The sequence below is a fragment of the Ornithodoros turicata genome, chromosome 1 (genome assembly GCF_037126465.1).
Source record: "Ornithodoros turicata isolate Travis chromosome 1, ASM3712646v1, whole genome shotgun sequence".
Taxonomy (NCBI): domain Eukaryota; kingdom Metazoa; phylum Arthropoda; class Arachnida; order Ixodida; family Argasidae; genus Ornithodoros; species Ornithodoros turicata.
In genome coordinates, this window is record NC_088201.1 from 57,992,226 (window position 1) to 58,012,932 (window position 20,707).

The 20,707-nt window shown below is 45.9% G+C and overlaps 1 protein-coding gene across 1 annotated transcript in view; it reads left to right on the plus strand.

Moving 5' to 3' along the window:
- The window catches only part of LOC135378276 (hemicentin-2-like), a 950,281-nt gene that overhangs the window by 834,550 nt on the left and 95,024 nt on the right, over window positions 1-20,707 (plus strand). The window contains exon 5 of the mRNA XM_064611260.1: window positions 9,412-9,711. Within this exon, the coding sequence (XP_064467330.1) occupies window positions 9,412-9,711 (300 nt within the window). The remainder of the gene's footprint in view (window positions 1-9,411; window positions 9,712-20,707) is intronic.

The following is a 20,707-nucleotide window of genomic DNA, read 5'->3' on the forward strand; positions in this document are numbered from 1 at the left end:
TGTGTTGCTCCACGACTGTGTACAAAATGACATGCTCCTCCTTTTATCGTATTTACACCAGTGGTTACATGAGGGCTGTGAGATATTCTCGAGAAGATGCAGATGAAGACGAGACAGAAGACGAAGAAGTGACAACGACAAGCCATAGACAAACCATAGACAAACCATGTGAGCTATCCAAACAAAATTAAACAACCTCATTGATCCACAAGATTACAGCCTCGTTGGCAGCTGTAGTTTGTTCAGGACGGTGACATCATAACACGTAACCGCTCGTTACAAGCACGATAGCCTCAACGAAGAAGCTAAACGAGGAGCAGGGATTGTGCCACAGCAGGGCGTCGATAAGTTTCTTCGTTTCGTTATTCGTAACGACACGCTGACGTTGAAGCTGCCCAAGAAAGATGGCGGAGTGATTCTTCGCTTGTGCGATCACACGAGCAGCTAACTGTGCCCCATGGACGTGATGGCGTCAGGATGCCTTTCAACTGGACGAGACAGATTCTGTAAAGTTCTTCCGTGCGCCAAGAAACGCTCTCCGCACCGTTTGTGAGGACTTGTGACCGTGTACTTCACTCCGTCTTGATAGCTACGGGTGTTGTGATGAACAACAAAGGCGAAATGGAGGCATATAGTAGTGTTCGAATTGTTCTCTTTAGTAGTACATTGCGGACATAGTGTTGATGTAGCAATGAAAGGAAGAGCAAAGGACTCTGTGGATTTTCTGAGGTCGATTGTCTTGAATAGTTTCATAACATTCTCTTGCTTCGCGGTGCTAACATGGAATTAAAACAGTTCACTGACGTTCTGTTCAAGCTCACTAGAAAACTGTTCCACTGCGAATTTATTTTATTTTAGGCGTCAGGAGGCCTTTCAACTGCACCAGATAGATTTTGTAAAGTTGTTCCGGCCGGGAAGAAATGCTGTTCGCACTGTTTATGAAGCCTGACTGTAAGGCTGCGCGTTGTACTTCCATGCTTGAAGAAAAAGTTACCTAAAGTTAATGAAATAAGTGTACACGTTGAGAGAACGGGCAGCCTCCTCCTCTTTCTTCTTTTGATACTTCTGATACCGCTACGTCTTTCCTTTCTGGTCTCGGACTCCCACGTGAACTAGAACTCAGCACACACTAGTTCTCGTATTAAGACCATTCTCACCCGACACCATCGTCAGGGTAGGAAAATGATTTACAATTTTTTGCGTATAGCTCGACGATTATACTCACAGTGATGTACATGTTTGTTAATTATTTTCACACGACTAGCGAGCCATATATTGAGACGGGAAGAAAAAGAGGATGACGAACGAGCCTGGGAACGAACATTGGAACGCAATGAGCATGTATGAGAGCACGAGAATGCGAGCTATCGGAACAAATGAAACAGTCCTATTGGTCGGAGAAGATGCAGCCTCGCTGCCAGCCTGCTCTTCGCTCAGGGCGGTGCTTATTTAGCTTATTTAGTGACTCTAAAAATAACCACAAAGAAGAAGCTTCACGAGGCGCACAGATTGCGACCACGCAAAGCGTCGATAAAGTTGCTCGTTTCGTTAGCCTGAACGACTCGTTCAGCTGTCTCGTGCCGTTAAGTTGAACGTGTGCAACGATTAAGCCCCCTGGTTCGTCGTAGCAGGCGTGAACAATTTCGTCGCGCGGGCTTACCGGTATGGCGATCAGGTACTAGTGGCTCTTCGTGCTGAAATGCTTCTTAAGGAGAACGCCGTCATTCTGTATTCATTCATCAATGATGTATTCATTAATCAGACTCGTCCACGCCGACGGTGGTAAACCGACGATCGCTTTAGGTAATATTCGCACGCAGAATGTTGTAAAAGAAACACTGAACATATCTTATTATCCTGTCCACGGTATCAGCAGCACAGACAATCTCTACAAGCTTCCTTAGCTCGGCTGGATGGCAGACCATTTGATGTTGTTAAGGTTCTGGGCCCTTGGACACCCGACCATCAGTTTCACGGCATGCAGGCGTTTGTGCGATTTTGCGCAGACTCCAAGTTGGTGGATACAGTGTGACTGACAGTGTGTGAGGACAGCGTGTGTGAACAGTGTGTGAGTGACTGATTGAGAGTCTTTGTCACTCATTGGTTTTATTGTATATAGTCATTTGTGTTTTCCTAAGTGATCTGGAGTAGCCGGCTCTCGTAATGAGTGCCTATTTCTCCTTTTTTTTTTCTTTTTTTATCAACTCAACTCAACTCAACTCAAGCGAAAGAACTCAAAAGATTAGGGAGGAATTGCATTAGTAAGCCTTCAATACATTTATCTAAGAAAGTTGATAGCTTCATATCGGGAAGAAAGTTTCCGGTTATACATGTGGCAACACCGGCACTAGAAGAGGAGGAGAGGAGAGTATAAAAGCTCCTGGTTTGATGGAATAAGGCTTTGGTTGGCAGTTCAGTGCAGTCGTTGTTTGTCTTTACTTATATATATATATATATATATATATATGTATTATATACGGTATTTTGAGTACGATACTCAAGATACGTACATATCTGCCTTTTCGTCACAAATGGTGATTTGATACCTTCGGGTACGTATGTTCACAGAGACGTACGTACTCTAGATTCAAAAGTGATTTTCATTAATTTTAACAGTACCCAGCCCAAATGCTCTCCATGTACTGCGTGAAGCAAATTCGCGAAATAACTGTTTATAGTGCTACTCTATGGGTAAAGCACTACGTCACGAGGGAGCACGACGGAACCTTGAAACGAGTCGCTTTCTCAAGTAAGGGTTATTGTGTGGTCCAAAGTGTCGAACCGTGTATTTTAGCTTGCACAAGCACGCACTCAGCACGTTTTCCTAGCTGATGCGTAAAAGAAGTTGTGGCAGAGAGTTTCGTTTTCCAAACTTAACGTTCTCTTCACATCTCACAGTTCATCGGTCAACTGGCGAAGCATGATGAACAACAACAACTTTATTACGGGATCATGGCTGGGGAGTTTCATCGCCGGGGGCGATACTCTACCCCATTGCTGGTGGGGATGCGGGGAATGAAATAATGAGCCCCTTCGCAATAAGGATCGAAGTCCTGTGGTGTCCAGAAAGGTGAAGAGACCCTTGAGGGCAGAGTGTTAGTGTGCTGGATGTGGCCAGGGAACAAGCAATTTTGTGAGAGCGAGGAGGCGGGAGTCTAGCTCGTTGAGGGATGCGGCGAGTACGGTTCGGGAAGGTTGGTAGTGTGGGTAATGGAGAAGAATGTGCTCTAGATCTTCAACAGCACCGCTGTGCCTGCAGTGGGAAGAGGCAACTTGTCTCATGCGGTAGCGCCACTTTGCTGTGAAGGCCACGTCGAGGCGCATTCGATGAACTGGAAGCATACGGAAGCATGATGATGTTAGTCTAATACCAACATAAACTCAGCATCGAGCAACTCCCTGTGGATCATGGCTTTCTGGGAAGAAATGTAGACTGACTTCCGTAAAGTGCTTCCCAGAAGCGATAGCGTCATCGCTGTGCTGAGACACGTACGAGCATTTCACAAAAAGGTTGACTTCTCTAAGAGGGTCGTGCATGTAAACAAGAACGACGTCTGAAAGACCTTTAGGTTCAGGCTGTGTTCTCATAGTTTGTTTATGTTGTTTGTTATCTCTGACGCATGCCAATAAATATTCACGGCATCTAATGTGGTATACACAGCCTACATCAATAGCTGCAATTTCTTATGACCAGTTGTTTGTATGGTAATCCTCAAGGTGGTACTACTCGAGCAGCACCCCAATGTGGGTCCCATGCCGGACAAATATAGGCATATCTCGGATTCTCAATGTTGGCCTAATTTTACAATTGCAATCCTGCCCAAACAAGGCCTAATATTGGCAGCCGATATTCAGCTCCACTATTTCCAATGTACACCCCATATTGCCCATGCAGCAGCTCAATATTGACCTCAAATTGGTCCCATGCTGGGTAAATGGGAAGCCGATATAGGCCCAATCAAGGCACTACTCGCGACACGGTTGTCTCGAATCGCCTGTCAGCAGTTCTGCAGCCCATATTACTTTCGTCGCGCCTGAAAGTGCTGTGCCAATATTGCATTTGAAAGCGGACCATATCCGAGGTAGCACACCGATATCGGCCCAATGTGGGCTGCTAGGTTCACCAATATCGACCCCATATGGGTTGCCAATATTGATCCCACGTGAAAAGTGCAACCAGACTCCCCATTGGACCAATATGGGCTGCCTATACTGGTAGGCCTATTTTGCCTGAATTGTGCCAATTCTTCCGTGATAATGCCGACGATGAGTCCGTGTAATAATAATGCATTACCCCGTATAATATCCACCACTAAAGTCTTTTTTCGCTTTTATTCGCTTTTCTATTCTTTTTTTCATTCAGATGTAACTGATCCACGTTGCGTCGCGTTACAAAAACAATACAACATTGCCTAAAAACGAAGAACAGGTGGAGTGCCCGTCTTCCTCAAAGGTCCAGGTAGTCCCAGAGAACTACCCCTACAAAACATCCCTCAGAAGCCTTCATTGGGATCTCAGTACTATATGGCCCAACAACTTACAACCCGCTCCTAGTGTACAAAGGAGCGAAACACTTTCGTGACGATGACGGACATATACGCCTCAGCATCTCGCACTGCATCTGCAGTAACTTGAAGGCACCTAGCGTTACAGAACAGATACCCTTTTCTCTCAGACATGGCGTTTTTTATTTGATCTGCAGCTTCCATTGTCATTAGAGTCTATAACCACCGACGTTTTCGCTCCAATGAAACGACCGATCCGAGTGTCGCGCATGGCCATTACGAGTTGTAGGACGCGCGATTTCGCTGAAACGAGCACACGCTCCGAGTCTTTCGTTTTATTCCGCAGCTACGAACGATTGGCATCGCGAAGCATGAAGACGGCTGTTTGCATCAGCTGTGCCAGCTGAGTTACACAGCATGTTATATAGAGTGGGATAGAGTCACTAAATAAGCTACGCTTCAGAGTATCGACACTGAGCCGCCATGTTGTTTCGGATGACCTCCAGCGCCATCCATTTAGCGCTCTTCGAAGTGTTGTCTTCTTCCACTGCTGAACTTCACCTTCTTCTATTTCTACTGCCAAAATAGAGGTGGAGCTGGACGTCATCCGAAACAACATGGCGGCTCAGTGTCGATACTCTGAAGCGTAGCTTATTTAGTGACTCTAGAGTGGGAGTGGCAGACGCCGTCTGTTTCGTACAATGTGTATCGTCTGCGGGATGTTGTTGGATGTAACGACGTATTGAGTAGGGCATTTCACACGCTTCAGCGTCCAATCTCGCCGTGCCGCTTGGCACTCGGTACAAGTACCCAATACGGGTTCGCCCCATTTTCTGCATTTTCAGCCAATATGGGGCCCATATTGCCATTTCCACATATTGGCTCAAACTTGGCCATATGGCCCCATATTGCGAAGTTTGAGCCAATAAGGGGAAGTCATGGCAAAACGATTTCCGCCAATGCTCAGCCAATATGGGCCCAGTATTGTGTGCTGCCTGGGATATTATTTGTTCTACGGCTATATGTAGATGATGAATGGGGCACGTTCCCCATATTCAGCCAATGTCGCCTGTTTCATGGCTATATGGGGACTATATTTCCAGTGACCAGCGAATATTGACCGGTTGATGTCAACCTTGGACCAATATACCCATGTAGCAACGATTATTGGAAGAATAATGGTAAACGTGGTCCTATATATTACCGGTAGGTCGATTGTCCCGACAATATCCTGGACCAGGATAGTCTGCTGCCTGGGTATGAATCCCGTTTCAATACACTCTAAACCGTTTCACACCTTTAAAGGTGTAAAATAGGTGTATTAACAAAGATCACACCCCTCTCACACCCTACAACTTTGTTTTGGAAGTTCCTGAGAATGTAACAATGGTGTACTACACCTTCAGGTGAAATACGGTGATAAGTGTGTCGCCTGGGTGTATAAACAGAGTATGTTTATTTTCGTTCACATGAACAAAAGTAACTGTATACAACAACAGGGAACGGGAAGTTACATTACAAAAGTGCATGGCGTGGACTTACAACACGTCTACCATCTGATAATGTATGCAGATTTAGAAGATCTGTTGAGATAATGCTTAAATTTCTTAAAACACATTGCTCCTCATTGCAAGACAGAACAAATAATGATAGTGCTCATCATACTCAACTGCAGTTAATGTTTGTATGAGAAAAATGGTATCAGTGTTAATAACATACAGGGTGTTTCAAAAAACGTGTCATTCGCACTTCATAAAAAAGGGGGCGACGGAAAAATACGGTGTAAACAGCATTTGTGTGGTATCTTGCAAAAATATTTTCATTTGATTTCAATTAAAATAAATTGAATTTCTTTAATTGAACTCCAAAATTTCAAGTCAACCTAACGTTTTTTTTCTTTTTTTTTTTTTACAGAATTAGAGAGCCCGCAGCGAACTTAGTCAGATCCACCAAAAAATCCGCTCGATATTGCAAATGGCACTGCCAAAAAAAAAAACCCGAAATTGAGGCTTCAAAGTTTCGGGTATTCAACGGCGCACCAAATCAGTCGCAAAGATGCGCAGAGAGCAGCACATGCTTCTGCTCCCATGAAAGATAGAAGGTCGAAAAAAAGAGGGCGGGAAAAAAGAGGCGGAATCATTTTTGTTTGCCGCTTATCAACGTATGGTGCAATGTCAACCGCCTTGTTATCGGCACGTCTTGTGCGGCACGACGGTTCGGCGATAAATTGTACTAGCTTCGTGAGGGCAGGAGCATGTCAGGCTCTCCGCGCGTCTTTGCGACTGATTTTGTGCGCCGTTGAATACCCGAAACTCTGAAGCCTCAATTTCGGGACTTTTTTGGGGCAGTGCCATTTGCAATATCAAGCGAATTTCTTGGTGGATCTGACGAAGTTCGCTACGGGCTCTCTAATTCTGTAGAAAAAACGTTAGGTTGACTTGGGAAATTTTGGAGTTCAATTAAAGAAACTCAGTTTCTTTTAATTAAAATCAAATTAAAATATTTTTTAAAGATGGCAAATTCAGTTGCCATACAAATGCCGTTTACCCCGTATTTTTCCGTCGCCCCGTTTTTTTGATGAAGTCCGAATGACACGTTTTTTGAAACACCCTGTATATGCCTGCAATTTCAACGAACACGGGTAAGTCCTCCTCGGAAAGTTCTTTTGCAACAACACAGCCAACAGCAAATGTGTTATCATTATCAACTGCACTTTTCACATGGACTATAGATTCTGCGTGAATATCACGGTCATGAATGTAACTCTGAATTGCTTCTGGGGCATGTTGAAGTAGTATCTCCTTGGAACTATCAGTAGATGTGGCATTTCTGATGAAGGGCTGCGACCACACATACATTTGATCAAATTGATGTCTTCTTGCTAATGAAAGGGTTATGTTCTAAAAATTTCGAGTGTTTCTAGCAACATCTTTAAAATGATAGTGTTTCCCTTCGAAACGCGTACACCATAGAGCTAGGAGAGGACCAAACATACTGATGAGTCGCTGATAATGAACAATGTAATGCATTTTACAGGGGTTAGATATTTGTGGGTACCACACTGCAAAACCTTGAAGAAACGAATAAATGCAATGTTCTAAGTAATGAACATGCATATGGGGGAGGTGCCTGCTCATGAGAAGGTCTACAATTCCACGAAAAGCTATATACAGCTGCCATGCTTCATTGCCATGCACAGCTGCCATGCCATACATGATTGTCTGTTTGTCGTCTGTGCATGTTTACACACATATTGAATCACCTTGATGTGCATACATATATGGACCTCAATGTGAGTATATGCAATATGCTGGTAATTGTGAATACACAGTTACCAGCATATTGCCACGAACCCAGCAGTTTTATTCAGCGTTACACCCTTTACACCAATTGCCATGAGGGTGTTAAAATACACCTTAAAAGGTGTGCGCCATGAACATTTTGATTTACACCCTTTAAGGTGTAAAACGATTTAGAGTGTACATTGCCTTACGGAGTTTTGATCTGCACGAAACACCAGCTGGTAATGCAGTTCAGACTTCACTAAGAGCTCGTTGCCATACAATCTCACCAACAGTTACTGCGATTTAATCTTAATGAAATGAAGTAATGAAAGGGATGTAGTTGGCGTTAAAGGAACTATCGCATCCGGTATGATGTGTATGAGACCGATACGGTAATATTCGGCATGGCCTCAAAGTCTACTTGGCCAAGTTTATTTTCCCCAAAAAAGCGTACTTATTAAATAAACGAGTTTTAAAGATTGGCAGTCCCTCTGCATCCAAGCGAGAATGACGTAAGCCGTGGGCACGAATAGGAACGCGGCGCAGGTGATTGTCTTCGAGGTCGTCTGCTTCGCGTTCGCACAGCAATATATACTTGAAAAGACCTTGGTAAATACGCCAACTTTCTCTTAGATCACGATGTTCCGTGGAACACTGTATTATTCTCCTGGCTGTACAAAGACGTACGACGCTAACCAGAAACAGGGGGTTTCCTCAGGACAGGAGCCGCCGATATTTCGAACAGAGACTGTTCTTCTTCTGGGAAGAAGAACAGTCTGTGTTCGAAATATCGGCGGCTCCTGTCCTGAGACAACTCCCTTCGTACTTCTCTACCGGTTCGCTGGATTTCTACCCATTTACGCTAACCAGAAACAGCATTTCACGAGTCGATCTCAGACATCTCCCCGACCTGCAGACGCCATCATTCCCGCCCGGAGGTTGGGCGCAAAGATCTCTCTGTCGTTCCCTGATTGGCCTTGTCCGCGCCAAGGGGCGCTCACTGATTGGTCTTGTCCAAGTGACGTTTCCAGAGAGGGAATTCCGGAATGCTGTCACATCCGTCGTCTGCTCTTGCCATGCATTACATCAAATTGCACAGAAATAACTCCATTAATTCGCGTCGGATTTTCGAGGTCATTGCCGGTGATGAACGAGGAGTGAAATGGCACTGTAGTTCCGGAATCGACCGCGATGGATGTGATAATCCCTTTAAGGAGTATTGCTTTTCGTGATGGCTTTACCATTAGTAAATAAGTCGTGCATAATCGATGCTTTCCTTGCGTCAGTACATGATTTATTTCTTCCGATGCGAGACGAAATTGCTTCCAGCGACATCTGTATACGCATTGCGCAACCTGTAAATGAGTGGGAATATAGTGACTTCCAGTTACTTGTCTGAGACAGAACTGCTTTCAATAAACCAATGCGGTAACCCATCATAGAGCTCTGATGTCTCTGTGTCCCAAAACCGATTGTGTGTGCACATCTGATCTGTCCGATATGTGATCGTGGTTTTTGTTAGCTCCTGAATTCTTAAAGGTTGCCAATCTCGTTATTTCTAGTGTATAATTTGCTCAGGATTTCACGCAGCATTTCTTTTTTTTTTTTTTTTTTTTTTACAGTGACTCCTCAGAATGTGACTATCCGTGGTGCACAGGGCCCTCTGTCTGCGCACTACCCCGTTGAGGTGGAGTGCGAAGTACTTGGTTCGCTACCTGCCGCTGTCGTGTCCTGGTACCTTGGAAGTGATGCGTTGCCTGGTAGTCGGGGCGATAACTACCTCACCTCCAATAACGTGACGGTCAGTCTGGTGAAGTTCACCCCGAAGCCTGAGCACAATGGACAACCCCTGCGGTGCATTGCGTACAACCCACACATGCCGGGCATCAAGGTGCAAGATTCCTGGAAGTTAGACATATATTGTAAGCGTATGTTTATTGACATCGTTAGAGTATTTTAGTGTCTAGACCCTAAAAGGCGAACTTGACCGCATGAGACGCTCAGAAGCAACCGTTACCCAGAAATCAAAAAGAATATCGTTCCGGATTTGTTCTGGATAGCAATTGCACGTCTTTTTGTATTCAGCGTGGATAAATGTCAATTCATACCGGAAAGGCGTATGCTGCCGATTTTCAACGCATCAGGAAGGAGACGGATACCATCCTGAACGACTGTTACTTCTGAGCATCTTATGCGGTGGTTTTGAGAGCGTAGTATTTGCAAATGCTGGTGGTGCGTGTGCCAAAATATGTGTTTTGCAGCGACGACGTGTTATGTCTGCGTAGGATGTACGTGTTATGTCAGAACTAGTACACGTTGCTTCGCGGCGCTAACGCGGAATTTAATTTAAATAGTACAACTGCAAAAGCCCCGTTGGCGTCTGAAGTTTCGCGAATCAAAGTCATCTTCAAACTGTAGAAAATTAGATTAGACTTGTCTTATCTTGCCTTATGTCTTGATGTCTTATCGGTGGCTGCGACCAACTCAACGAGGAACTAGTAAGCTCCAGGCTGCTAAGGAAGTATGGTCTCAAGACAAGAGAAAAGAGAGGGAGCCCACGAAAAAAGTTGATCGTTTGTAAACATTTGAAGACCTACAGAATAATAACAACAAACAATGGATACGAAGCAACTCCGATCTTCGTTTTCAAATATATACGCTTAGCGATGATATCATTAACCCTATTATTTCGCAAAGCGAAGCAGTACCGTTAAGAATGCGTGAGGATGTTCGTCAGGTGACTATAAAAAGTGACACGGAACCCAGAGAGAAATACCCGACTTGCATAACGGGCGTTGGGGGATATGTTTATTAGGAGAAAGATGAGAAAAGAGGAAAGGTCATCCAGGTTGATGCCGGCTTGGTATTACAAAAAACAATCAGAGCAACGACAAACTTCTTGTGATTAGAGCAAGCAGTCAGAGCAGCACAGGCACAACATAGCACGAGAAAGCCCGCCCAGAGGGTGAACGCAAGGCCCGAATCTTTCAGGAGGCGGAGTAGGGCTGTGGTGACGGGCCACTAGGTAAGCCGAGGGACGGGACCAAGGAGGGTGGCCATGGTCATTGCGCTGCACCCAAGTTGCATTAGACGGCGACGGAGGGATTGCCGTTGGGGAAGGTGCTGCTGGCAGTGCAAGAGATACTGAGGAACATCAGCCACCACGCCACAGCAGAACAAATATCGCATACATTAATCGTACGCTTAGGTTGACGCAGACTGCATGATGTTTCGCTTCTTTTTGACGTCCAAACTCACACGTCGCTGTGGCTATTTCTGAATCCGGTCTCAGTGCAATTAGTGACACGGTTGGAAAAATGAATGTTTAAAAAAAGAAAAAAACGGGGGCCGTGTTTGTTCATATACAGACGGAGACCTGCTGCCTACGTATAATGAAAATCTCACACACGCACAGATACAATATATGTCAAACTATGAAACATGGCAAGTATGAAATAGGACCTCCCAGGTATATTAGCCCTTGAGCGTCGCACTTTATGCGGAATGTAGCCCGGCAGAAAGCGAGACGCGAACCAATGCGCCCACTTGGATCAGCATTGCTCTGTTACGGCTCTCGCGAGAGCAATTCGAAGTCTGTCAAATGACTCGACAGCATTTCACTTACCGCAAACTGCTGTCGAAATTGCGTCATAAATTCGCACTATCATGCAACGGCTCGTGTTCTTCGTTACCCGTCAAATGCCCAGTCTACTCCAGTTAAGGGTTTGCCTCGTTTGCATATGCAGTTGTGTGAGTAATGGTGCTGGAAATTGCTCTCAAGGTGATCCCCTTCGAGTACATTAATTTCCGATCATTGCAGCCAAAGCTATATTTGAACGTCACAACGGGGCACAGAGCTGGTGTGTAATTACGCGAGCAGACATTTGTTGTACCCTTTCATTGCGAATCATTTGTCTCAGTGATCGCATCGTAAGGAAATTGTGAAGGAAATGATTCCTACGTATCGGCATATAGTCACCCGAGGGTGTGAGTGCGCACGAATCAGATGTTCTCGGAAAATAACAACGAAGCGATAAACGAGATCGTTGAGGTGACTACTCGCTTCTGGATTTAGCAAGCCAATTTCAGCATCTTGTTGTGTAGCGCAGATTCTCGGTTAAGAAGCTGGGACAGCTTCTAGAACGCATAAGCTAAGGTTCTTTCAACGAATGAAAAACAAATCGGGACCGTTTAAGCGGCAAAGAATTTTTGGTGAAATTTTAGAGAACACATTATGCGCACCCTCTGTCTAGCACGATGATAACGAAAAGACGTGGAGTAGTGTAGTAAAAAGGCGTGCAGTAGTGATTAGGATGATCGCCCTCCACTCCGATTGGTGACACGGGTTCGAATCCCGGCACCGGCTGTGCTGTCTGAGGTTTTCCCTGGGTTTTCCGGCAGACTTTCCAGACGAATGTCGGCCCAAGACGCATACTAAGCCCCCCCCCCCCCAACCACCACCACCACCACCACCATCCCCCACTCCTTCCTGCTGTCCTCTCTGCATCTGTCCCCGTCTGCACGCCGCTCAGTTCGTTTCTGAGCATTTAGGTGCTGCATACTTTTCTTTGAACGCCGTTACTCCAATGCTCGAACGCGCAAAAATGATAGACGCTACGCGGTCCTTATTGGATAATATGAAAGCGATGTAAGCCGTATGACTTTCAAAACTGGAGAACTTGTCTCAATTTTCCTTTCTCGGGTAAATTTGTCCATTCAACGGTCTCCGTCATCGTACGATCACAGTGCACCACTTCTGCCAAAAGTCTGCGTCCGACTGTTTAGAGTTGACCGAACAAAATACTCACTAAATAACTACATGGATAGGTAGATAACCACACATAGCAGCAACCACTCGAAAAGTTTCATATGGTGGTCACTGGTCCACTTGTTGACGAGTCGGGCTTTATTCGTATTTTGCGTCGTTGTTCTACAGCAGTGGTTCTCAACTTATGTTATTCGAGGGAACCCGTATTCGTAGCCAGCACGACTTCAAGAAACTCCCGCAACACTGCGGCAACTATAGCCACAGTTGCTTCGCGGCGCTAACACGGAATTAAAAAAAAACGGCGGCAAGTGTGTAGAAGTGGGTGGGGCGAACTACATGTCATTCAAGTAGTAAATTTGATTCTGTACAACTGATTATTTTTGTTTCGTCGCAAAGTGTCAATTGCGCTTTGCCGGGTTCGTTCGGCTGTTTCGTAATACAGCTATGCAGATAACGCATTGTGTGCTACCACTGGTGCTTGTAAATCCCAATGGCATGTAGGCGGGAGAGTATAGCTCCGAAATTTCGCCAAAGTAGCTTCCACTTTCCAAGTACTTGTAATGATTTCGAAACACGAGAGAAAAGCGAAAGCGTGGTGTGGAGAAATTGTCGGGTGAGTTGAGGGTTGAGCCAGCCGATGAAGACGACAGCTGCTAGGTCTGTACTACTATATATAAGCATGACAGTCAGCCGCGGTATAGCCACGCCAACCTGGTCCTGCGATCTCGATGTCAATCCCAATGCCAACGATCAAATCTCCAGCACGGTCCGAGAGGGAGCCTTCGTAGGCGGTCAAGTTACAGACGCGGGTGCTAAACAGTACCCTGTTCAGGGAACATCAGGACAAGGCTCGCGGAACCCTAGTTGAGAAACACTGCTCTACAGTAATGAACTAAATAAAAACCCGTGCTAAAGATACATATCTGTAGCGTTAGGAGACTGTGTGTCCTAGAGGCCCAGTTTCCATCTACCGATTTCCTTGTTAAAGGGACTATGAAAAGATATTTGACGAGCCCACGATCATTTTTAATTTGTTCCCCTGTACTAAAGCATTCACTCTGTGAAATGTGAAGTTCAAAATGGTTCAAATAGCGAAGATATTCCATATTAACCACGGGCGTGAAGGGCAGCTGCTACGGTCCGCCTCCGAGGCGAACTGGCCGTGACATCATACACAGAACGCGTTGCCGATTTATGGACGAGCTTTTGCGAGCAAACTACTAAATTTTAAAACAAGCTTGCATACTTCGCCATGAAATATGTTTTAATTTGAACTGGAGACGAGATTGTATCTACCCGATGACGCAAAATCCTACGAGAAATGTAATATAGCCGTTGACTGTCAGAATGGTTACCGCAGCACGTTTTCCTCTTTGAACGTCTTTTTCGTCAGAACATACCTCCGTCGGTGATATTTTACGAGCTGGTCAGTACCGAACGATCCATAGACGCTGTGTGTGTCGCATAATCTCTTCCTCCATTGCTGACAGTTTGCCTTTCGCCATATTTCAAGTGATTTGGACGGCAGATATACGACGTCGTTGTTGTCCAAACCGAAACCATGCACCCACATGGTCTCGCAGGGTGTGTCCTCCTCGTCGTTCACAGTTGGCTGAGACTATTGGATGGCGATGACGTAAGCCCACTTCGAAATCATATATCCAGCGGTCACGCTCTGCTATTTTTGGTGATAACTGCGCCCCCGTTGTACTGAATACGGTGAAAAGTCCATGTGTGTACGATCGTGAGGGATCATGTGAACGGTTTCCTGCACAGTACTCGGAATTCGCGAAAATCATTTCATGGTCCCTTTAAAGGGGCACTAAAATGCAAAAACAACTTGCTCTCAAATGAATGTCCGAGTTTCAATTGGTACAGTTCAAACAAAATTACTTCACACAACGCTATCGTTTCGAAGAAACACTCAATGAAAACAGAGCCGTCTTTGGCAGCAACGAATGGCATCCCCAGGAGGCACAGATTGGCGGCATCCAATGAGACAGCAGGAGAAGCGTGTGTGGATTTGGAACGGGTCCGATCGTAGTGTTCCGTATATGCGCGGCATGATGCACACTGTTGCATTTTTCAATACCGATTCACTGAATTGTAGCCCACAACAGTTCTCGCGAATGTTCCACTGACAACATTTACCTCCACGTCCTTCGGACGGCGACGCCAGTCCGCTTTGCAACGCGCACTATGTTTTTAACCGGGACTGCTCCATTGCGTGGCACGCGCGTGCACGCGCATCTTCGACTAAAAACACCGATGCACGAGCTGAAGCGTCGTTCATTGCTTAGCGCCGACGCAAGAAAGAGTCTGGTATAATACTAATTGTAGCTTCGAAACGGAATCAAAGTTTTGAATTGTGATAACAAGTACGAAATTAACATAGCGTGTAACGTAATTTGAAGGGAACTTGCTTTTGCATTTTAGTGCCCCTTTAAAGAAACCATGAAATGAACAAATCCGACAACTACCGAACAGGGAGCATTCGCTGCCTAGCTCAAAAGCATGACGCCTTCACCTGCCTCTGTTCTTCGTGGGTCCTCGGTACTTCGGGTTCAGAGTTAGTCACGTGGTCCGCATGAAAAATAAAAAGTAAAAAAATACGCGTCTATATTGGGGCAAGGTCGATATAATGTCGTCATAGAACACTTCTTATAACACACACACAAACACACCACACAAAATCCTAGAAGCGCACCTGGTCAACGTGATGCGAAGCTGCGGAATTTTTCTGACGGGACGTGCAACTGAGACTTTCTATATAGAAATCGAAAATGAGATTGTGACAGCATTGGCACTCTTTCGATTCATTGAAACGAAGAAACCAAATTTAAAAAAAAAAGTTCTTTGAGCTTGGATAAGATTCATGGCCTAAAGCAACTGGCTAACATTCATACAACAAGCATCCATGGCCATTCCTTTGAAATTTGAAGTCCCTGCACCATGTCTATGGAACATGTCACTACTTTCAAAGCAAGCCATCACAAACAGGTTGCCTATCAATATCGCTAAAGGGTAGACGCCAAATTTCTTTAAACTGGATATGTATAGTATGTTGCAATATCTACGCAAGTTCGCGTCATTTTTTTAGGGGATACCTGCACGTTGAACAGCTGTTGCCTTATTTCAACACGCAAGCGGAAGTGTTAAGAACGCCGTATTCTCTGCTTTCATCCATGTTTGCTCTATATGTTATGCGCATCGATTTACTGCGTCTACTTTTTTATGCGCATTATTTTGTTGTTGCGCATCTTTTCATCTTCCTGTCAGCGCAGCGTTCGGACGCAAAGGCTGAAGCCACTTACGTTTCCGGGTTGCACTTAAGGTTCAGCTATTCCGGGGAATGTCATCGTGTTCTCTGAAAATGGAGAACTTTAGAATGTAGGAACTACGCGCGTCAGAATTTGCTGAAGGAGGGCGCGTCGAGCTCACGAAGGGCTTGTGTGTGTGTGTAAGGGGGGGGGGGGGGGTAGGATCATAATATTTTTTTTATTATTATTATTTTCTGATCTGTAAGAAGCCAGAGACCAGCGACATGGTCGAGGTTGCAAAAGCATCCGGTCATTGGTGGTAGCCAAGGTCGCGCTGAGGACTGGGAGGTGGTGGGTTCGAATCCTATCACCAGCTGTGTCGTCTGAGGTTTTCCCTGGGTTTTCCAGCAGATTTTCCAGACGAATGTCGGCACAGTTCCCCATGAAGTCGGCCCAGGACGCATATTAACCTCCCTGTCACCCACTCCTTCCTGCTGTCCTCTCTCCATCTGTTCACGTCTGTACGCCGCTCATAGCCACACTTGCTTCGCGGCGCTAACACGAAATTAAAAGAAAAAAGCGTACTATGTACCTTCAGGAGCTGTCACGCGAAATAATTCCTTCGGGAAGCGAGCACTTCCTGAGAAAAAATAAAATAAAATAAATTTGTGTACAAGAGCCCGTGCCACCGGCAGGGATCTCTCGCGGCTACTGCTCCATCTGGCGTGTTGTGACATCAGATCATCCGGGCACATTTATTAGCTGCCGAGAATCGTCTGTTAGCGAGGCGACTGGGCGACTGCTCTGGGTCAGACGCGGGAGCGGCGGCGCCAAGTACAACCGCAAAAAGAAAAGAAGGATAAGAAAAGAGGGCGCGCAGCCTCACTATTGGCCGGAAGACATAACGTCACGGACTCGTAGCCGAGGGAATGATGATGATGATTGGAATTTTACTGGCGCACTAGCAACTAGGGCCATAGTGCGCCACAACAGTGGTTATCCGAGGGAATCAGCTTTTCTGACCTCAGGATCGAAAGCTCTCTTGCGCACCAGGATTGCGCACTGCAGTAGTACCTTTTGCGCGGATATGTGTCGTTCGCAGGTGTTGTAATCTTAATTTCTACCCCTCCTGGAATATTTAATTGGTGGGAAGCCCTCCCTTGTCTCTGGGTGTAACACAGACAAAAGAGTCACAAAAGAGTTGTGTAACAGAGACAAAAGAGTTGTGCCTAGGGAGGACATCTTGCCCTTGGAGGACCGTGTGCCCTGGGCCAACTTCCTAGGGAACTTTACCGACATCCGAGGAGAACCCAAGTATAAAACCAGTCGGGTTACCTGCTAGTTTCAGTGTGAAAGGCGATGATCTTAGCCACTAAGCGACGGTAGCAAGGTAAATTCGGCGAATTGGGAATTGACATGTCGGTCATTCGGCCGATTGGTACAGTACGTTTTCGAGGGGAAAGGATTAAGGCCGTCTCCCGGCCTTCAATGCATTCGGCGAGTTCGGATTCGGCAGATTGGGAAGAGACGTCTCCGGTCAACACCCCAACAAAGCGCCTTACGGATGTGGTTTGTTCACGTCTGTCGTAAAAGAGTGAATGGATTTTTCCTATCCACTGAGCTGGTGACCTACAATTCCTATGAACCCTTAACACGTCATCCATAACCCTTTAAATACCAGGCCAATGATGAGGACGGTGCCTAGAAGAACAGGGCTCTGTTCGAAATGTCGGCGGCTCTCGTCTAGAGGCACTTGCCTTGACATTCCGCCTGATAAGTTTTTTATGGACTGACTGTGACGTACTAACTTGGGTTAAGGCACATATATTCAGTCTGAAACTCAGCACCAGTCTTACAGAATTGAGGGCAGGAAGATAACGTCTATGATTATGAGCACAGAGGTGGAAAGAGCCGAACAAAAGAGAACCCCGGCAGCCGTACGTCTGATCGAACTTAGCTTAGATAGGTCCGACGTATAGGCGAGGACTGTGTAATCTTTTTTCTTCATCATGTTTTTTCTATCACATCACATCACATCGTGTAATCTATTTTTCCAGGATTACAGCACCGTCTTGCTTCAATGTGGGAAAGGACATGGAAACATCAATTAGGGTATGCTACAGGGACAGGCATGCCAAAATCCGGGAAAACCATGATCCCGACGCAGCGCTGATCCTACAATACGAGAAGGATGCTCGGGTTATCTAGCTGGTTAAAAGCTCTGAAAGGGAAGGACGAAACACACACCGAATACCGAATCTGAACAGTTTATTCACAATCCCCGCACATCGGACAAATCGCTTATCTCACTGTCACCCAGTAAGACCGAAGCTGTGCTCACGCACCTGTCACCCGCCCTCTTGATTATGACGATTTCGGGTGATGCATTTGGGGCACTTTTTTTCTGCCCCGAACCCGAGCGTTAAATTCGGGTGATGCGGCCAGAGCAAGAGCCGCGTGTTCGGATAATGCACTACGGAGCAGTTCGCTCGCCCCAAGAGCACTTTTTTGGCTCTTGCTGCGAGAGGCCGAGCCAAAACCGCCCTCAACTCACTTCTTCCGCTCTCGACGGCGAGCATGCGCATATATGCGCCTCGCGAGTGTCATCTGCTACGTATTGCTCATGCAGTTGTCTTCCTGTCACATGGCCTGTCATCTGTTCCTTTGTTGCGTTCACCATTGACGGCATGGATCTTTACGAAAGTAGTAGCGATGGCTTAATACGGGTGTCCTACCGCAGGAGAACAGGATATCATACACTACTCCTGTGGACCATCCTACGTCAGTCTTCTCGTGTTTAATGACGCGCTCTACTTTTTTACTCCCATTTTTTACCTTGAGCGGTAACGAACTCAGTTTTGGGTTGCCGCCACAACCCACCTTTACATTACACTTGCGAGCTAGCTTCATCAGATGGTGGGAGTAGCCATGCACATATGGAATAACTACCATCGGCTCGCTGTTCCTCTGCCCTATTTTTTTCCTCCTGTTTCATGTGCCCATCTTTGAGCATTCTATGGCAAAGATTGGCCAGCCAGAAACTCATCATTGTACCCGGCGGGGGCTATAGTCTTCCGATCTGAGCAGTAAAAATATTGCCAATGTCATGAGGACATGACTTAATTAAAGCTAATTTAACAGTGTTTGTTTCTACCTCTATTTTTATTGTCTGAGAGGTATTGGAGTGGAAGGACATAAGTGGCTTCTGACACCTTTGTCAAACCTCCAGCAAAAGTGTTTGCCTTTCTGATTATCCGCAAGTCCAAGAATTGGAATTTGTTATTATTCATGTTCTCGGTAGAAATTCTTTCTCAAATTCTTTCTCAAAAAATTTAGGCCAACTTGGCGTTTGCGTAAATACGCTCTGCCCTCAAGGCTCTCTTCACCTTTCTGGACACCACAGGACTTCGATCCTTATTGGGAAGGGCTCATTATTTCACTGCCCGCATCACCACTAGCAATGGGGTAGAGTATCGCCCCCGGCGATGAAACTCCCCAGTCATGGTCCCGTACTAAAGTTGTTGTTTTGCATAAATACGCGACTATTGGAACGCACCCACGCGGTTGACAACAAGTCCGGAAACTTGGCATTGCATGGGCGGGGGTGTGATTGCCAAGGTATGTTCGAATTAGGTTAGACACACACAGTAAGATTAGGGCACAATACAAGCGGCAAAGAGAACGGGAAATTGACGAGGCTTTTCTAATCAAGAGGGCGGGTGACAGATGCGTGAGCACAGCTTCGGTCTTATTGGGTGATAATGAGAGAGGCTATTTGTCAGCTTGATCTGCGGGGATTGTGAATAACCTGTTGAAGGTCGGCGTTCGGTGTGTGTGTGTTTCGTCCTTCTATTTTAGCTCTTTTAACCAGCTCGATAATATACCAACAGGCCCAAAAAGCGATCTTAAATCGGGTTATCTCTTGATATTTCTCTGTTTCAATCAGCCAACGTGGTTTTCTGACGCTACACGGCGTCGGTGCGGGGTCGATGTTTTGGAACGCAAAGGACTCGATGCAAGTGGTTGATGGCGTCAGCACCACAGGCGTTACGTCTCTGAGACTTACGTCTCTGTGGTATGGTGTAGTCCATACTTCGTGCTTGCTGCTTGGAGAAAGGGACAATCGCCGGGTGAAGTATCTACAGCTACACTGGACTCGATTTCGTGGGAGGTTGGTAGGTGCTGTGCAGGAGGCAGGTGCTGAACCCGGCGTTGTCAGGTACTACAGGACTGTTCTTTGCTGATTTGCATAGAGACCCCCTTGATTTCCCGAAACGAAAATTAAATCACCTCCTTCTCCTTCCGTACCACACGCACGCAAAAGCAAACAAAAACGCAACACACACGCAGTTCAACTTCCACAGTCTTATTCTTTTCATTTCTTCGAGCTTTTACATTGAATGGCCTCACACATTATGTAAACAGTTATCTTCCTCATTTAACTAAACGTCAATACCCCACCGCAACCAGTCGGCGTATTGAAGTGCGAGTTCAGGCTATTCTCCTCTACGATTTAATCAGGTTTCCAGGGTGTCTGAATAAACACTATGCAAATTCGTGACGCGAGTATCTGAACGGTTTCCAGCGTTTGCTAATGCAGCGAGTGCGCTTCTGGCTGAGCAAGGCGGAGCAGGTGCTTCGAAAACGCAAGGTTTCATTGAATAGAGAGGGCTGTTTCCAGGTTTTCTACGCTGGTCTTGGAGTGCGTGCCCCGTACGCCGGTGGAAATAAGAACGACTCTTGAGTAGGGAATTGAGATGTTTCTGGGCTGTATGCAAAACGCTGCTTTCCATTGTTGTCAAGTTTACCGGTAAGCTTTCAAAGGTCTCCATTGCGTTGCATGGACCAATGCTTGTCAGCAATCAGCATAAACTTAAGCATGCCTGCAAC